This window comes from Lampetra fluviatilis, chromosome 1 (genome assembly GCF_964198595.1).
Source record: "Lampetra fluviatilis chromosome 1, kcLamFluv1.1, whole genome shotgun sequence".
Classification (NCBI taxonomy): domain Eukaryota; kingdom Metazoa; phylum Chordata; class Hyperoartia; order Petromyzontiformes; family Petromyzontidae; genus Lampetra; species Lampetra fluviatilis.
In genome coordinates this window covers 7,617,471-7,638,687 of record NC_136275.1, presented here as the reverse complement: position 1 = coordinate 7,638,687, position 21,217 = coordinate 7,617,471, and the positions used below count along the sequence as shown (strand labels likewise).

Below are 21,217 nucleotides of genomic sequence, written 5' to 3'. Positions count from 1 at the left end.
GTGCAGTAGTTTCAGGCTGCCGCGCCCGCCGCAATAAGTTATAATGTAACGTTGTAAGCCTCATTTGGGCGCCCCTTTACCTTGGCGCCCAGGGACATATGTACCCCCCTGACCCCCCCTAGCTACGCCTCTGGTAGGGGGGGGGAGAGAGAAGGGGGGGGGGAAGGAGGCAGGGCAGAAAGTCACTGGAGTAGAGATCGGAAAGAGATGCACAGAGCGAGAGAGAAAGTTAACATCTAAATTTTTAGCGTGTGGCTCTGGCTTCTTTTTTGACAGGAGGTTAAATTTAGCAATCAAGTTAACTTTACATTTGGTTGACATTGAAGTATATGTAAAGGGAGGGGGTAGGGAGGCATGAAAGGGGTGTAGCTGGATGTTGTGAAAGTGTAAATTTGAGCTGTGGGGTGAGGAAGCAAAGGTGTGAAACATGTGGGAGTGGGAGGGAAAGTGTGAAGTTTTAACTCAGGTGTGAAGTGTGAATATGTTCATCAACTGTATAATTTTACCAAAATATTAACAATGCTGTCTTGATTTTCAGGATTAATTAATTTCACGAAAATGTTTCACTCAGTGAATATATTTACAAAGATAAACAACATTTTGGGACACCTTGCAGTTTTATCCAAGGTTCATACAGTTAAATCTCATAACACAATATGTACGGGGACCCTGTATCTTCTGGCTTTACAATGAGAGGAATGACTAGAAAAGACCTATCATAGTGGCTGTCATCTGTTTTAAGATTCTGAACCAAAATAACAAGAAACTTGTATTTCCCAATTGAGACACATGGAGTCATTCTTCAAATTAGAATCATGATGTTGACACAAAATGGTCTACTCTTCTTTGAAAGACGACACTGCAAGGCAGGATTAATTCGGGTCGGGCTGCCGGATTCTAAATGTGAAACCTCTGCAACAAGTGGCAAACGCACTCACGCTGGGCCACGTCACCACCACGTTCAAACATACTCATTATCTCTATAAGAGTTAGCGTGCCCCTCCCGCACTCACTGTATGATTCAAATGATAATTTATTAATTTGTTTAATTATTGTGAATCGGCCATGATTAAATTATCAATTGAATACAAAAATATGGTTGGTGCACACAAGGTGCCCTGAGACTGGTAACTTTAAAACAGGTCACTAGGTAAGATTAAATGTCAAATTGTCGAGTACAGGATTGGCACAAACTGGGCTGCACTTGCTTTGCAAGTGCCTTCAGTAACAAATACTCTCTTATAAGCTGGAGTATCAGACTACTGCATAGAACAATTACAAAAAGTAATTATAAAAAAACGTTTTTAAAAACACGCTTTCATGAAATGTACTAGTAATCGAATAACTCCACGACTCCAGGAAGTGGCCCCGAAGCTTGCCATAACTTAAGGGACCGAGGCGATTTACAGTCAACGTCAGTTGACCATGGACAATTACACCCAAGCCGAAACATAACATCTAAAAATAATGTTTTAAAATATATATTTGTTTGTTTTTTATGATAAAATATAGTATTGTCATCAGTATGACATAAGTATACCAAGTTTGCTGTCGATACCACACATTGGGAAGTGGGTTAAAATTGAGTTACAAGATTTGAGAATACAACAACAACGACAACAACAGACAGAGTGAGTTAATAAAAAGCGTGTAAAAAATCTAAGTGCATTTTTGCTCAAACAAGCATATGACAGTTTAATCTCAATGCACAACCCATAGCTAGCAATACAAATCACACTTTACCATGACAGGGTCAGTTTCTATAGCCACTAGAATCGGTTCACTTCCTATTAGTCAAACACATTTCATTAGCCCCAAAAAGATGACTGGCTGTCAACACTCCAACTCAGATTTGGGCTTGTCAGCTTCTGATTCTCAATTGTGTATACTGACCACAGCATCAATAACCACTCCATTGACCACTAACCACTCACAACTAAACTATGAATTTGTATGGTGTACCTGAATTTCTAGTAAACCTACAATTAAGTGAAATCCTAGCACATTTCATATCACTGACAAAATACGAATTTATGTAAATACACGTTTTCCATTACCATGAGGTTAAATACGGATATAATTTTTTTTATACTCAATATTTTTTTTTAAAACCTTGCTCCATTTGAACAATTGCAAATATTGTTGCAAACAAAGCTTCAAGGGCAATTTTAGAATTGGCAAGATTTGAGGTTTTTAGGTACGAGGGGAGAGAATTTTATGGATAAAGTCAAACCATTTGCTTGCGAGGCTGCCAACAGCCACAGTGCATTCAGTGGGAGTGATAATGGAGACGGTGTGCAATTTCAACCTTGTCAGGATCCTGTCACTTTGAATTCTCCAACATAAAATGAAGCACAGGTGGCATATGGGCCACCTGGAGTAAAGGCCACGAGGAATAAAGGCCCCACCAACGTACAGGTGCTTCTAGAATATAAGCTCCCTAAATTACTGCTCCCCATAACAAAGCCTTGCAGTGCATAGGCCACCTGCTAAACCAGTCGGCTGTGCGGAAATTGGCGCAGTGAAATGCACTGCAGTAGGGTTAAGACTCTAGTCCCTCTCATTGGCAACACAAGTAGTTTTACTTAATTTATAGTGACATTTGCATATCTTTTTTGCTTACTTTAGTTCATGTTAAAGCAATTGACAGATTAATATTTAACCGTCACGTAAGACAAAACTAGGTAGTACCATCAGTCTATGGGCCTTTAGCTAGTTTTTTCCCCTATTTAATCAGGCAAACCATGGACTGGTTTCATCCACCGGGTTTGGCCAGTTAAACAAATGCTCCTGAGTTGCTTGGTGTTATAGGCAAGAACAACCTTAAATACAAAATGTACGTGACTTCAATGCATTTTGTTTATGAAAAAGTCCTTTCACTGTTCATTTATTTATGATTTTACTCCCCATAATTCAGAAATACAAGTATTTGATAGATTAGGAAGATGCATTTCAGGCTGAAAGACAGTAAGTAAAGTGCAAATGACAAGTAAACACAAAGTTGAGAATCACGAGTAAGGGATTGGTTTAGCGTATCATCCCACTGTGGTAGATAACCTACTACAAAGGGGTAGCCATGTTAACAGTGGGCACCTTTGGAAAAAAAACTATTGCCATTGAATTGTGGAATTTTTATAATTGGTTCGATTCCATGAACCAGGATGTAAACTGCTCTATTGATTCGAGAGAAAAAAATTGTTTCAATACTTAAGTTGCATTTTAATTTATTAATCACAAGGTAATAATTGAAATAAAAATCTACTTTTCAATTGTCACCCTAGTGGGAAAACAATGTCAATAACAGCACTTGTTTTAGTTAAACATAATTAATTTAAGGAACAATTACAATTCTAGCACAAATGTAATTCATATTATCGAATGAGCAGTGATATCAATAACCCACTGATATACATATCAACAAACAGACCATCATACAATTAATTTTATGAAACATACAAGAACATGGAATATTAACGGTACTATTTAAGAACAATACCACATTGCAAAAACCAGTGGGTCATTTAAACATACCGTGTGGTAATATAAAAAAAGGAATCTCATTCTGGTGGATATTCCACATTTCCATGGAGAAGACCTGCCTGTCTGTAGGATAACCAGTATGCAAGGTGCAAACCTTGCAGATTCACAATTATACTGTGCTTCTTAGGCTGTCCAACATGTGTTTGAAGCTTCATGACTCAGAGATGTGTGCTTTATTGAGTTAAATACTGCAGCTATATGAAGCATGCTGCCATATTGACCTTGTTATAATGTCACTAGGGTAGAACTACTCATTGTGATGTAGGCAAATCTAAAGCACCATGCATTTCTGACAAGTTTCCACTACTTTAACCCTATACATCTGCAATGTTTGCCTTTCTGTGAAGATATATCCCCTTCATGATAATTATCTTACCACCCTGAATACTCCAATATGGACAAATACATTTAAGGCACCTCTTTGAGTTGCATTTTAGTTTTAATTGCTTTGCAAGCCACTTCAACACATTTACTATGTCTACAAAGTGTCTGTATTCGCACCTCTACCACCGCTGTCATCTCCTCCCCCGCTCTAAACTGGAGCATCCTTACCAGTCTACTCCTCCCCTAAGAAAACCCAAAGAACCTATTATTTTCTTTCATTCCAATCGATGTATGCCACAGATTTACATTCTTTGAGAGGCAGTTGCATGTTGATGCTATACAAATCCAAATTATCGATTTTTTGCGGAAGTGACAATAACCAATTATATTCAAAATGTGCAATCTACATTACGTCATTACACAAATGCAGCAGATCACATCTTAGGGAGTTGCCCCTGGAAGACAAACCCCAACAACAACATGTAAGCACACTGCAATAGATTTCTCATTCAACACAAGTTGGCTCATACTTTGTCCTATACAGAGTAATTGTTGCAAAGTTTATCATTCACTAACAGTTTAACAACAGCTCAGTGCTTCAAAACAGCCATGACAAGCTCCATGGAGCACTCTTCCACCAGCTGCAAACCTTACAACCCTAAAGGCCAGATACATACACCACCAACAGCTTTTCTCTTCCATGGGCCAGAGCAGAAATTGGTACCACCAAAGGTTTAAAAACTTGAACAGAACTGATTTATTTATATGACTAATACGAGTGACTTATATGATAACCCCACTCATTCAAATGGACTGCACATTATTAATCACCGTTATTGGTCACAAAAACTCATTGGAACCACTAAACGTATGCCACATCAAGGTGGCACCGACAAGCGATACATCTGCTCTTGGTTCATGGATGAAGTCCCCCAATCACGGCTGTGAGACCGACACTACGAGGGTGTCTGACTTACCCGCTTCTTCCGTCGTCATGTCATCCCCCGCATCCCCCGTGCCATTGCGGCCGTTGCTGTCGCCGTCGCCCGTGGCTCGGAGTCTGCCAGCCCCCCGGGTCCTGCAAAACAACGTCTCAGTCAACATCATCAGGCACTCATGCTTCATGTTAAATTCCTCTCATTGCAAAGCAATGTAAAATACTGCAATTTGGCAAAGGCAGGTGTGGCTGGTAACCCCAATGACTTTTTTTAGCATGTAATCATATTACATTTAGATAGAATGCACCACTTGATTACTTTCTTCATTACCATATTGTTACGCTACAATACATCTACTAGTAATTAAACAAGGATAAATGATCATGTCATCAGCTTCGGTTAATTTCATTTTGTAACACAATATTTGTTCCTGGGTAGTAAGTGTTATTTTCTAATTTTTTATGCCTCAAAAGTATAGAAAATGGCTATTTTTCCCCACAAACTGTGCTTTTGTGACCAGGACTTCATGTGAAGGAATAACACAAATGCACACGTTTTGCCATTGAAAATAGGTAAATTTCAAAATATCACTGGCCTGGTAACAAAAGCTAAATTTGTGGGGATTAGCCATTTTCTATACTTTTGAGGTATAAGCAATTACAAAATAACACTTACTACCCAGGAACAAAAACAAATTTTGTTACACTGTTTTCAACAGCAGTAGCCAAGGCATACATAATATACTTCAAATCTCAGAATAAAATCAAAGCACTGTCATCTCCGGGGTTAAATCAAGTCATTACTGTACATGTTACTTTGAATCAAATAATCATACAAGTGGGAGTGGAGTTGTGGTTTAGTGGTTCGCGCACTGTGCTATGAAACCGAAGACCTGTGTTCGACTACCAGCGGACATCGGTGGTGATTGATTTGAACCCATCCTGGACCTCCGTCTCTCCCCCTCATCAACCTGCACTGACCAGTGAGGTGAAGATTGGTTAAGCAACCTCTACGATGACACTGTTTGGTGAGGCCTTTATGCAGCAGCGACTTGACAAAAGGGGCTGCCAATTGTTTAAAATTTTATGAAAAAAGTAACAAATGTATTAGGGTGACAAATATGGAATTAGTATGCATTATATATAAAAAAAACATCAGAGACTAATTACATTTCAAAATAAACCTTCCCAACTCTAGTACTATACTCTCATGTACATATCCAAGGGGGGAACAATCACTTAGAATGACAGACGTCGCCTGCTACCGGACAACAGTACATATAAGCAAGCAACAAATGCATGTCAATTGGCGACTGCTGCTACCAACGCACAATATAACTGATGAAGTAATGATTCATCAATTAAAACCTATTTATGATTTAATGTGACTATGGAAATTGAATTGCGTGCTTAAACAAGTATTTTCATGCATGCGCATTAAATGCAAATATTCCCTTTAGGATAATAGTCAGGACGAAGGAAACACTACATGGCAGAAGAAACGAAACAGAACAAGATGGTATGTACAGTACAAACAGTATAGACAAGTTAGACCGTGTAAAATGAAACAAAAATGTGAATTCTTCCATCAAATATTGACACCGAATGTCATTTGATGACATTGGTACTGAATCGCAGGTGAGTGAATTGCTAGGAGCCGAAATGTAAAGTCACTGTTCCATACGATTGTGGCCAGACCCAACAAAGGCACACGCAGCGACACTGCTCAGGACGAGCAATTTAAACCCGAAGGCATTGATTTTAACGGATGCCCATTTAAGGCACTGGTGAATATGCACCGAATGGGAAAATATCATTGAGTTTATATGTAAACGGACAATTTGCCCCGGATTAACTCAACCATCATTGTTGATTTACAAAAACCTAAGTGATCAAACTGACACCGCTCAAAAAATGCACAAGGTCCACAAAGGATCAAGAAATTCCCAAGTCAATCACTGAGGGTGTTGACAAAAAAGCCTTGTAAGGTGAAGCAGATTTTTACGATGAAGCAAGCTTGCCGTCACTATACGCGATTGGATTTTAATTCCATGGCCCATTGTGGATCTTATGTAATTTTGTATACGATATACGTTTAATTCCATGCACATCATTTATGCCATCAGCCATGCAAGCTGAAACAGAGACAGTTAATTGTTTTTTGCTTTCACTGCTGTCTAACATTGGATTAATGACAACCCAAAAAACAAACAGCTCTTATCTTGAAGATGCATAGAGGCTGCATGCCCCAGCCCATCAAATACAAAGTTTGTAGTTATGTCCAAAATTAATTGAAATTAACCTTACCGTTACCACTGTGACATAATTCATATCTATACATGTTAATGCAGTGATGTCAGTACAGTGCCACTGGCAAGCTTGACCAAAATGTATTTTTTTAAAGCTTCAAAATAATGTCAGACAGCCTGAGACAGACTGATATGTACATTTACAATAAGAGCTAATTTATTCTTGTGCTACTACCTCTTTTAAGGCGCCATGTGCCCGTGTAGTAATTCTGAATCAACTTTCTACATCAAAAGTGAGCTAAACACAGGATGGTGGCGGCGAATGCACTGCTGCCACCAAGAAGCCACATGCCACCGAGGTCGCGCGAGTCAGACCATTTTTCCAAGGCTGAACCCTCAATATGAATAAAAAGGCAACAGTAGGCAGGGTTCCAATTATAAAAATGGTTTGATCTTTATAAAAAATATCTAATTACAGTATTTACATGAAGAACTGCTTGAAACTACGTCTAATCCTGTCAATTAATAATCTGCTGAATTATTCATACAAAACTGAGGACCTGGACCTGGTTTACCCAGTATCCCTTGCAAGAGGCTCTAGGTCGCAATATGCTCTTACTTGGTTACAAAGGACATATAATTATTTTAGACGCCACAATAATGTACTGTCGAACATTAACTAAACGTTAATGTCATGTTGTTCAATTATTTAAAAAAGTTACTTTAAAATAGCCTAGTTAACTATATGAATAAACAGCAATATTTGTAATGACATTTTTATTCTGCAAGGCTTACGGTTTTCTATTCACACGGCCCGAGTAAACTATAGTAATCCATACATGTGCCACACTCCCACCTCCCACCTGTGGTGGGAAACAGAGAAAAAATAAATGAGGGAAGAATAGTATATCGGGGACATTCACCTGTGAAATTTAATAGAAATTTCTGAGCTTCATTCATTTTTCACAATAGTTTTTCACCTGGAAAGCTTCTGGTTTTAGATTTCACAGTATGAGTGGGCTCTGGTCAGCCATAATCCCTCACCCAGACTCCCTGCCCAGTCTGCATCAGCTATTTGGGCTGTTCTATCAAGGTGAAAATGGAGAAGAGACATCTTGGGCCTATGCTGGCCTTATATAGGGGTCAGTGTGTATGAGTGCTTAGATAAATACAATTGCTGGGACATCTAGTTTTAATAAATCATAAAGCATTGAGTAAGCAAGGACAAAGCAGCCTGAGCCTGATAATTATGTACTATGCATAATATAGTACAAGCTGAAAAAGCAGCACATTCAAACAACCAGCTGGATGAAAACAATGGGTGACAGCATGACCTGCCTCTGCTGTCAAAATGAGTGGCCGTTGCCGCTATACAAACCACACCCACCTCACCAGAGTAAAAACTGAACTATATTAATAATTTTACATTTTGACCCTGAAATACCTTTTTAAAAAGACCTTTAAAAAAAAGTCCTATTCTGAGATGTTTGGCCAATTTCTTTGAGCATTTGTAACTGCCAGTAGAAAATGGCTGAAGAAAGCCCACTTGTGTGAATGGGGGACACCAATGACCCACAGACAGCCTGCATAACACAAGCTTGCTGTATTATACCTGACGGCACACCTCATTGCCCAGCAAGGAGACCACACACACAGACCAAGGCTCACACATGCCTAACTGGTCCACCAACCCTGCAAATGCCTGTAATCCGCACCTCCGATTAGCAAGATTGGCTACGTACGGTGCAAAAGTGCACCATATAATAATCTAGGCCTGTGTGGCGTATGCATGGTTTGTGCTGAAATGTAGTCACTCCATCCACTCTGGAGCAGAAATTGCAGCACCTAACAATGAATCAGATAGCATGGGTTTCCCCCATCGGCCAAACACCGCGCCTCAAAACCCAGAGAATCAGGGAGGTGACCCCTGACAGGGGCACAACACAACGCCAGAGCTCAGCTACAGGCTGATGACAACCAGAAGTCAATGCTGAACTAGAGTTTGCTTGCTTAAACAAATGTTGCTGGAAAAAAATAAAGCAAGACCTAATGAGGTTGCTGGCTCTAAATGATATGCTGCTCACACGCAATCATGTGTGAACAGAGAGTGGTTTGTTCATCCAGAGATAAGAAAAGTACATTGCACAGTGAGAAACACGTGCAAACATAAATGTGCATGGATACATCTTGATGTGTATATAAATGCAGAATTGTTTACATAAAAATACGCACAAATAAGCACAGCAATATGCAGGATATTTACTGTACGCACTGTATACACATCACATAAGATAAATTGTAATGCGGGCATGCATACTGAGATATTTGCACATGAGCTCCGATGTGTGCACATTTACAGAGATGTGTACTCATTGATACAAACCGAGAGATATACAAATATTATACAGAGACAAAACTACGTGCACAAAAATATATGCAGTTACACATGCAGACCTGTATACCGTGTACAGATAAATATGTATTCACACGTACGTATACACCAGCACACATGTGTTGAAGTGAATATCCGTAAACACTGCATGCAGACCCAGATATGCACGCACAATCTCTCCTGTACCTATATCTATACTGGAGAATGCAACTATGTAATCAAAAGTTGACACAATAACAGTACACAGCTATGTACACAAACAAATCTAAGTACATAAATGCTCGTGTTCTCGTGTTGTGTAAATCCAATTGCTCAAGCCCACTTCCATCGCAATGGTTAGCGCACGTTGATGAAGAGGGTGATGATGATTGCTTGTGTTGCAGTCAAAACGTCGTGACAATTGTATTGTTTTTTATTTTCATTATTTTATTATTTCCCTTCTACGTGACTTTACCGAAAGAGCAAATCTCGAAAGCTTTAAATCAAAATTTAGGGTGGGGGTGGTTCAAATATCCCTCACCACTCATGTTAACCCGAGGCCAGGAATCAAAACTCATGTCACCGGGTTCGTAGCAGTGCTCAAGCCACTGCATCACTGCTCTCTGTCATTAGGTATACAAATGTGTAAACATAAACAAAGTTGCGTACACCCAGCCATAATCATGTACCCACGTACATGCATACAAATTACAAACGCATGTTTGTACCTGTGTATGCACGTATGTGGGTACTTGTCGAAACGTACATCTATGTACATGTTTGTAATTGTGGAAAAAAATGCTGTGCACCCATAGACAACTAATATATAGAACTAATATATCTGCAACTACTGTAAATGCAATGACCCACGTGGACACGAGCAGAGTTAAACACAGCAATGTGCACACAAATGCCATGTACTATACAACACAAGCGCTGTAAGTGTCTGACGTCCCCGTGGCGCTTGTGCACTTTATTTGTACGCAAACACACAATAGTGCACCCATATATACTTTTGTATCAACGTGTATAAAACGTAGCAAAGCCACAAACACGAACGTGTAAACACAAAGCCGTAAATAAATATTGGCACAAAGGTACATACGCAAACGTATATCATATACAGAAACGTGCCACATATATGGATATAGACTTATACACGCATCACAGACGTAAACAACCCCACATCCATGTTTACACAGCAAAAAGCGCACGCGTGTTTACAAAGGACTGAGCCTCGTTAACACAAATGCACGACACGCTTAGACCTACGTACAGACCCGTGTACACACGTGTAAGATGCACACAGCCCCGTGTACACACGTGTAAGATGCACACATACCCGTGTACACACGTGTAAGATGCACACATACCCGTGTACACACGTGTAAGATGCAAACAGACCCGTGTACACACGTGTAAGATGCACACAGACCCGTGTACACACACACACTCGGCGCTGCACTTATTTCAGTATTTGTGGTGATCGCAAAGCAGCCACACGCGACTCCCACCCGGCTTCCCACCCGGCTCCATTGAGCTCGGATCGGACCCTCCGTGGCACGACGTCTCCTCACTTTGGGCAGAGTTTGCCTCGACTCGGCTCCCCGTTACTCGGCTCCCTCGCTGCTTCGGTCACTTCGGTCGGGGCTCGGCTCGGCTGCTCGGGGCCGGCAGCCACAGCAGTAGCAGAGAGCGAGGAATCCTCCTCCTCCCGTCCGCACGAGGGGACCCGTCCTAGCCCCACAACCCGGGAAGTAGTCCCGGCCCCGCGGTCTCACCCGACACCCGGCGCGGAGCGCACAGCCGGGAACGGAGCCGAGACCGCGTCGCCCCCTCCCCCAACACCCCCCCTGCCACCCCCACACCCCGCCCACAACACCCCCCCCTGCCACCCCCACACAACACCCGCCCCCACAACAACCCCACCCACAACACCCCCCCCCACAACACCCTCCGCCCACAACAACCCCCCACTCTCCCTCCCCCCAAACACCATCGCGCCCCTACCCCCCGACCGCAACCAGCCCCTCCCCCTCCACTCGTGCGCGGTCACGTGAAACCGTTCTGAGCCAATGAGAGGCGCGCAAAACCCGGGCAGCACCCGGGGATTGCGACCTGGGGCCTTCGTGCCTCGTCACGTGACGTGGTGAGCCGAGGCAAGCCACGTGACAGTCAGCCAGTACACACCGTAATACAGCCAAAGGCGGCCACACCACACACGAGCCACATTATAGGGCACCACGTGTGTGTACCACGTGTGCAAGCCAGGACCCATGCATGATACGAGCTCGGACCACGTGTTACAATGAGCCAGATGCTACAATAAGCCACGGAAATTATTACAAGAAGCAGTTTTAACACACCACGTGGTGCTGATACAATGAGAAGCAGCAGCAGCCGTCCGCTCGCATACAACTACCGACATTGTTTTTATCATCGACATTTTTTAATTAAAGCGTTTTATACGACTGACCGCAGGGCACGACGCAAGAGTCAGGTCCACAGATGATGCTCCAAACCAATCAAGGTAGAGGAGCCATTGCCCTCTCAGAGGCTGCAAACTCATCACATTGAGCACAGGAGCAGCCCCCTCGCCTCTACAAACAAAGCGTGGCGCACAAGCCCAGCACCCGCCCCCCCCCACCCCTATGAAAGCCGAGCGAGTGTCGCTGTGCGCGGCTTCGTCGCTTTACTTTGCGGGGCGCTGCGTGGGGGTGGCGGGGACGACGCCGTCCTTTCTCGGCCGCCCCCGGGCGCGCCGCTCGCTCGCCCCGCCCGCCTGTGGAGCCGCTGTCCCGGCCTCCCCGTCCGACTCCATTCTGGGGCGAGAAAGAAACGACGTCAAGCACGACGCGCACACCGAAAGAGAGAGAGCACACGCAGCGTGTACAAGACACAACGCCGAGTACACATACTAAAGGGGTGTAACACAGGCACAACTGATCGTGTACAACACAGTACATACAACGGCGTTACACTCACACTATAATAAGTACACTATCGAAAAAATACTCAAGACCGTGCACACAGGTATACTACCGGCGTGCAATAGTAACTACACTATACACAACGCACTATACACACAACTCACACAGCGCAATATCGAAACACGAACAATACAATCAAGGCGTGCACCACACACAGATTCCCCATATAGCCTTAACAGACGTTTGGGAAAAGTGCTGTTAGCGAGCATCTATGAAAGCCACGCCCAGCTACCTTTGTCTCCCTCGTGGTGAGGTTTACACACCGCACGAGGTACTCACTTGAGGCTGAGTCGACCTAGGGGAGGCCCAGGACCACTTCAGATAATCGCCACTGGTGTTGGCCGTGTCCGTGGGAATCGAAATCGCGTAGCCGGGTTTCGTAGCCCAGCTCACTAAACCGCTGCACTACCCGCTCCCCATATACAATACCATACACGACACCATAGACATACACACTACACTCTCCGCGTATAACCAGAAATGTACACTATACTATACCCATACACTACACTATAGACACATACTTTACTATATACATCGGTCATTTGACAGATAAATGTCTTCCCTACGCCGTTGCAATCATGATCACTCTGCATTCACACTCAATCACATCGCCAGTGGTTTTCCTCTTGGACGCAGTTTTTTCTCAGGCGGCCAGTCACCGGTTTCGTGTAAATCCGCCATCATCTCTCCTCGGGGTTTATCCTGCCCAAGCCCACTTGCGTTTCTCTACAAAGATTGAAGCCCTTCATCATCTGTGCTGCCAATCGAGAAATTCCACGTTTTGTTTCTTAGTGAAATGCCAAGCATACGTATCTCAATGTTTTGCACACTTTTCAGCGTTTACATTTTCTTCCCGAGTCCATTGTGTGTGATCCATACATTACACGCACCCAAATACACTGATCTAAAAACGTACGGTACATTGGTAAGCTATTTTTATTTATTACGTTTCAAACAACCACTTAAACATGTCAGAGATGTCCGTCTTTTTGCATGGTAACTAACACAGAAAGTAGTCACAGGTTGGTGTGATGTCATTCCACTGCATCATTGCCAAAGCTGAGGCAAAATATTAACTGGTAAGAGAAAATTAGGTCAAGTGGTAGTAAAATAGAGATGGGTTCTCAAAATAAAAGTCCGAAAAAAATTCATTTTGAAAAGTCAACACTGAAAGTGTCATGGACTACATTTAAAATTGAGGGCAAAGTAAAACGCAATCTAAAATGATATTTATAAAGATCAATCTTAAACATTTCACAGAACGTACACAACCCTGTAAAACCACGAATAATGGAATGTGAATATAAATAACATACATTGTTTGAAGATGTCCAAGGGAGCATGAAAACAACACAAGCTAGCTCTTAGAATTGCAAAATGGAACCATAACCACGTGCTAGAAAAAATGTCGAGTGGAGGAACATGCAAATGATAACAAACAATATTCCACGAGAAAAATAGAATTTCTCACATCAATATGACATCCCAGATGTCAATCCTCATGACGTAACCACTCCCATTTGTCGTAAGAAAAAGGGTAAAGACCAGATAGAATTGTGGCCGTGATCAAGGAAGCGGGACCAACTGTAAAATCAAAATTAGTCGACTTACTAAATATTTCCAAATAAATTAAATTCCACAATTATGTGGAAATACTACAATTATTTTGCATTCTGCATTAATAAACCGCATTATATTAAAATAACAGCTGGGCTATCAAATTATACAAGTAGTGAATTACTCTACCGATTATCAGTTAGATCACTCGACTGAATGGAAAAGCTACAAAAAAATAGTTTGGTAAAAAACTAAATCTTGTCTCTAGGTGGAAGGCTTCACGACTGTCAGCCACGTCACGCTCGGCGTGGCTTGTCAGGGGGTTTCCTGCCTTCATGTGGGCCCATTTAAATGTTTGTCCATCTACCCAATCGAATAATTGCCCCAGCGATATTAATCGCGCGTTATTTATCTGTTGCGCTCAACCAACAGAATCCCGAGACTTTCACGAGAGGGTTCTGCCAAATGTGTGCAGTAGGGGGCGATAATTGCTATACTGTACAGTATAGCCCATGATTATCGATACTTGAATCACTACAGTAGTGTACACACAACACATAGTACGAGCATCACACCACACGCACACTAGTTCGATACGTATTTGGCCTGTATTAATCCACCCCTTATGATTCCATCAATTATTGGAATCGCCTCTTTCCGCCATTGTGGTGCACGTAGAAAGTTCAGTAATCCACTGGGTAATCTCGTCATCAATTGCTCACTATACAACACTGACGCAGTCATGTGACACTGTGTAGGTTAACATATGGATCATTGTATGCTTGTTGTACATTGTGCTACAAAAGACACGCTTAGGACACACCGCACTAGGTAACCTCCTGTTAGCTGCCCTAACCATAACGATACGCAGCTCCATGCGATAATCATCGCTGTACCGATTGCAACGTCTCTTTTGTATGGACTATTGCATCTCTATTGTTTGTACTTTTGTTCGATCCATTAGCCAAAATGCAACAGCATGCTAATTTAGAAAAACGTAAGCGACTTACCCACGCACGAATATAATTTAGTCGATACATCGTTACTAAAATGGGTCAAATATACTGTTATGCACACTAGGGGCACAATTATTAATCCCTTACGACCCACCACGTACTGCATATGTTGAACTTCTTTCGCACCCCACCTAACTTAACCGTTCAGATATATATTTGTGTGGGGGGGGGGGGTTACCAATTGGTGAATAGCAGCGTGCACACAATTAATCTAACAGGCCGAGCCCAAAGAAAGACCCAAAGAATAGAGGTTCGCCCTTACACAAGTGGCAATGGTGTTTCGTGACTCTCAAATGGGGTTGTCATCTGGTTAGAGGACAGTAGCGCCCCTCGTGGCTACCGCGATTACGGGTAAATCATAATACAGGAGCATCGAGAAACCTTACGAAATTCTACGTCCCGTGAGCTCAATGATCATTCGTCAATTGCTGCACGATTCTACCCCCACTGCACACATGCGTTACACTAATTACATCTGCACAGGACACACACAGCCATGTGCAGACCACGAATGACACTCGTTAAACGCCACAACTCCTCGACCACGATACCCCTGGTGGGAACAGCACACCGCACACCAAACATACATGACGTTCACATCACATCCACTGGAACGTGTACCACACAAAGCAATCCACACTACCCTTTCTAAAAACACTGCGCATACAGCACATACGCACTCCGTATTTCAGGCACAGCACTGGATTCTGTAGTTCATACTACAGAGTACGCAGTACAGTACACACTCCAATCAACGCATCACGCATACAGCACTCACGAAACAGTACATATAGTATTCGGCAGTGTCCAGCATACAGTACCATGTGCACTACAGTACGTACAAGCTACATTCAGGACACGCTGCACGGAGTAACACGACACCTATTACACAATCCGCCTACACGTGCATTAGTCACTGCATTGTTACGCGCACTCTCCGTACATAAAAGGCACAATACACTCACGATAAATACGAACACACACCACCACCACGGGCTCACAATGGCCTCTCGTGGCAGTCAGCACTCGTGTGGTTGTAGTTTTCGCTGTGGTACTGCATATATAGTTTGCAACATTGTTCACGAAATGCCTTCATTAAGCGTTTAAAAAACAATGCGAACGCGTTAACGCCGACTCGCTACCTACACGTGAAACCCGTTCAACTCTCAGATTTTCCACGAATTATTGTGACCTGCATTCGATTTAACCTGACCTCTTGCGTCCAGATCGTCTCCTGTTGGTAAGGTCTTATTTTCCTGAAGACGACCGCTTGTGTTGCGATCGATATTTTTTTTTATTTTTTTCTATCTACGTGGCTTTACCGAAAGACCCAAAGAATATGAATTCCTACAGTCACGAAAGCTTTGAGTCAAGATTTAAGGTCTTATTTGACTGTGGTCTCGTCTCATCTCACGTTATATTCGCATACATCGAACAATCGATTTTTGCACATGCGATTCGTAGCATGCATCGTGCAATAATCGATCAGCCGTGACGATACCGTATACGGTAGCTCAAGAGCCCCGTGTCCCAATATTACACCAGTCGATAAAGCGAATACCGTCCAGTGAATGCACTAAATTAGAACACTGCAGTTGCCCTATAAATCTGGGACCAATCCATCAAAACGAAGCATTTTTACCACCATCTGTGGTGAGCTGCAAGGACTATACACACACTTAAGAAATACTAAATGTCACTTCCATAACAGCGGGTTGGGTGGTTAATACGTAAAATACATTATACGTGTGTATATCGTCGTTGTTTATGGAGGTCCCGCAGTACACGAGTAGTCCCAGGGATTGTGTTGGAGCTGGACTGGGTCACTTACAGGCGAGACAGCCGATACTGCCGCCTGCCCTGCCCCGGTCTCGTGTTCGAGTCTGCGGATTTGGTCACCCAAGCCCAAAGTGGCGATGGCACAAACGACACACTTTGCTTTTGCGGGAGAACGTGTCAATTGTGTATTGCAATATATTTCTATTATCGCTCTACCAATACTGTGAACGACGTGTCGTCACGTTGTGGAAATGTCCACCACCGACTCAGGACGCCAACGCATGGGAGGCCCACCACCACCCCACGCTCGAGTGAGCGAGGGAGACTTTGAGTGAGCTGCACGTACAGTGCTGTACTGGCCATGCTGCACATACAGTACTGTACTGGCCATGCTGCACATACTGTACTGTACTGGCCATGCTGCACAAACCCAGTCGGTGCTGCACAAACCCAGTCCGTGCTGCACAAACCCCCAGCCCGTGCTGCACAACCCCCAGCCCATGCTGAACAAAACCCCATCCCATGCTGAACAAAACCCCAGCCCGGCGGTTGTCGATGGCGAGGCCAGGGGGGGGGGCAACCAAAATAACAAAGAGACCCATTTTTTCGAATTCGGGGGGAGAAAAAAACAATTTCAAGAGCCGTAATACGCATGCGAATACGAGACGCGGTCCTTAACAAACAAACAAAAAAGAGCAACACGCCGACGACCGCTGGGCGAGGCGGAAGTGATTGCAGCGTCTGCCCGCCACGTCGGGCCGTGCAATTGGTCCCGCTGCTCCACACAAAGATGCCCCCCCACGTGTCGCCATCACAGACCGTGGGGGGGGGGGGGAGCGCTGTGAGCGAGCACCTTCGAAGGCCAACGCCGCACACGAGGGGGTTGGGGTGGCCAAAACACCCGGCCGCCTTTGTCTCTCCAGTGGCGATGTTTTACACACCGCACCAGGTACTCATTTGAGGCCGAGTCGACCTAGGAGAGTCCCCGGACCGGTTCAGGTAAATTGTCACTGCGCAGTTAAAATCGTTGCACGATCGCTTCCCACGATTGCACACACACACACAAGCACACATTCGCTCTCCCCGCGAGTCCACGAGTAACAGAATAGATTACTTGTCTTTCTACTGGTATAATAACACTCTTGTACCGCCCTGGTTAATTTGGAGCGTACTGTCCTTGTTTGCACAGTCTACTCAGCACGAACCGCCGATTCACCGGTACAATTCAGAGTTCTACATTTTTTTTTACAAATGATACACAAACGTTACCTTAACACTAGTTAAAGCAACGAGACAAACAGGTGGAAATACAAATACGACTTGAAGGGGAATTGAAACAAATCGAATCGTGACACCGCAGCGCGGCTCGGCGTTCTACGTCTGATGTCACGCCGTCTCTGTGCTCCTGCCTCGTCTACACGATTGAGTTATGACCCGTCTCGTTTACTTGTACTGTACCGTCCCGTCCACTAGTCAATGACTCATTGGCGTAAGTTTAACACATTCCTCCTGCGGAGGGAGCTGGTAGGAACGTTGGGTTGCTCGGTCAATGGCCAGGGTCAACGGCGGCGTGGTGTATTCCGCAAATATGCCCGACTGTGAGGGCGGGCACAAGCCGGCGTGAGTAGGTTAAACGTTGAGTTTTATAAGGGCACCACGGGGTGACCAGCCCCTCCCCACCCAGCCCCACCCCTCCCACCCCCCACCCACCCACCCCCCACCCACCCCCCACCCAGCCCCACCCTCCCCACCCAGCCCCTCCCTGCACGACGGACGGACACAATAATCCCCTGTGGGCTGGTGGAACCAGTGGGTTTCTACCAGTAAAACACTGCCATTCTTACACGCGCGTATATCGTGAGCGTCCCACACCCCCAAAGATCCCCCCTCCCTCCGTGTAGCCTTAAGAGACTGTAGGGGCAAGTGCTGTTAGCGAGCACCTATGAAGGCCGGCACGGCACACGAGGGGTGGGTGGCCAGCACCCGAGTGTCGATATTTACGCATTGCACCGGGTACTCATGAGGCCGAGTCGACCTAGGGGAGGCCCAGGACCGATTCGTATAATCGTCAACGGTGTCGGCCGTGAGCGGAAATCGAACCCGGGCCGCCGCTCACCGCTACCACCACCGCTCACCACCGCTTCCCACCACACCAAGCACAGTGACGAGGGTGGCAGCAGCAGCAGCAGTGGGTGTGTGCCACTCTCTCGAGCAGTGACGAGGGTGGCAGCAGCAGCAGCAGTGGGTGTGTGCCACTCTCTCGAGCAGTGACGAGGGTGGCAGCAGCAGCAGCGGGTGTCTGCCACTCTCCTGAGCAGTGACGAGGGTGGCAGCAGCAGCAGCGGGTGTGTGCCACTCTCCTGAGCAGTGACGAGGGTGGCAGCAGCAGTGGGTGTGTGCCACTCTCTCGAGCAGTGACGAGGGTAGCAGCAGCAGCAGTGGGTGTGTGCCACTCTCTCGAGCAGTGACGAGGGTGGCAGCAGCAGCAGCAGTGGGTGTGTGACTCTCTCGAGCAGTGATGAGGGTGGCAGCAGCAGTGGGTGTGTGCCACTCTCCTGAGCAGTGACGAGGGTGGCAGCAGCAGCAGCAGCAGTGGGTGTGTGACACTCTCTCGAGCAGTGACGAGGGTGGCAGCAGCAGCAGCAGTGGGTGTGTGACTCTCTCGAGCAGTGATGAGGGTGGCAGCAGCAGCAGCAGTGGGTGTGTGCCACTCTCCTGAGCAGTGACGAGGGTGGCAGCAGCAGCAGCAGCAGTGGGTGTGTGACACTCTCTCGAGCAGTGACGAGGGTGGCAGCAGCAGCAGCAGTGGGTGTGTGACTCTCTCGAGCAGTGATGAGGGTGGCAGCAGCAGCAGCAGCAGTGGGTGTGTGCCACTCTCCTGAGCAGTGACGAGGGTGGCAGCAGCAGCAGCAGCAGTGGGTGTGTGACACTCTCTCGAGCAGTGACGAGGGTGGCAGCATCAGTGGGTGTGTGCCACTCTCCTGAGCAGTGACGAGGGTGGCAGCAGCAGCAGCAGTGGGTGTGTGCCACTCTCCTGAGCAGTGACGAGGGTGGCAGCAGCAGCAGCGGGTGTGTGACACTCTCTCGAGCAGTGACGAGGGTGGCAGCAGCAGCAGTGGGTGTGTGACACTGTCCCGAGCACCCTCCAGCAACGCGTGACGTGACAACACGCAGCACACACGCTGCTGCTGCTGCTGCTGCGCCTTCAACCGGCCATCCAGCCATCCATTCTTACGCTCACGATTTCATTTGCATCGCAACGTGGACTCGACAAATCCATCATTTACTATCATAACGCACGGGTTGCTTTCGGCTTGTGGGTCACAGCGAGACGGCTACAACCGAGACACACGCAGGGTCGAGACGAGCACCTACAGGCGAGACAAAAGCACAAGACGGACGAGACAACGCTGATGCGTAAACGGGACGGCGCAAGCTAGACAATAAAGAATCGATGTTTTGTTTCCGAAATCGCGTTTTACAATCGTGATCATCGTGGCAGAGGCGCGGCGTGGGAACGCGTTCCAGGCGGGGCGCGTCGGGCACCGCGTCACGGACTCCTCACGAATAGGATCGCAGCCATGCATCGATTCTGCCATTCACATCGATTTCTAACACTGATCGGTAATTATCGAACGGTTTCTCTTTAATAAAAAAAATAGTAATTATGGGAATGGGTTCATGTTAACCCCGTTGCAGTCGGTAGACGCCACTGCATTTCTCAAAAGGTTAAAAGAGAATGAATGCATTGTGCCTCGAATTGCGACCCCAGCATCGCGACATTTTATCGATTCGCCGGTGGTGCTGGAAAAATGGTCACACCCTTACGCATCAGTAAACAACAAGCTCATTCGTGGAGTAATTCATACCCGTCAACCCATACGGTTTACCGTATTCTTGTGTACAGGGAAGTTGAGTTTTCCGGTCCATACTGCGTACAGCCGTACCGTTTCAACACGGGCAACATGTTTTGTCTATTTGTGTTTCTCCCTTGGGATGGTACTTTGGAGGATGAACGTTGAGATTTATAAGGGCACGGGGTGACCAATAAGTTCGACATTTGTCTGAAATGTAGGTAGGCAGATCAGGGGTTCATACTCTTAGCTTTTTTCGGTAAAGTCACGTAAAAAAATAGAAATAATTATGTTATTTCTATTATTTATTTTTATTTTGTACCTACGTGACTTTCCCGAAAAAACCTAAGAGTATGAATCCTTGCAGTCACGAAAGCTTCAAATCTAGATCAGGGGTTGGACAGGTATGAGTATTAGTGCAGCAGAATTCATCTGCACCAGCAATTTAATCAACAGCCTCGTTTCTACTTTGGGGCCGTCCATAAATGACGTCACGCACCTGGGGGGGGGGGTCAGACATTTGTGACGATGTGATGAAGGGGGGGGTTTGAGAAATGTGACGTCACATCAAAATGCGCAACTTTAAATAGACAACAC

The 21,217-nt window shown here is 45.2% G+C and overlaps 1 protein-coding gene across 9 annotated transcripts in view; it reads right to left on the bottom strand.

Moving 5' to 3' along the window:
- The window catches only part of KMT2C (lysine methyltransferase 2C), a 174,231-nt gene that overhangs the window by 139,729 nt on the left and 13,285 nt on the right, over positions 1-21,217 (bottom strand). For 7 of the 9 annotated variants that reach the window (XM_078855009.1, XM_078855017.1, XM_078855026.1 and 4 more), the window contains exons 2-3: positions 12,118-12,243; positions 4,842-4,942 (exon numbers count right to left, since the gene is read on the bottom strand). In XM_078855009.1, coding sequence (XP_078711135.1) covers positions 4,842-4,942; positions 12,118-12,242 — 226 coding nt within the window. In that variant the 5' untranslated portion in view covers position 12,243. Of the gene's footprint in view, positions 1-4,841; positions 4,943-10,998; positions 11,189-12,117; positions 12,244-21,217 lie in introns of those variants that run through there. The other 2 variants (XM_078855030.1, XM_078855031.1) reach the window with 2 other exon arrangements.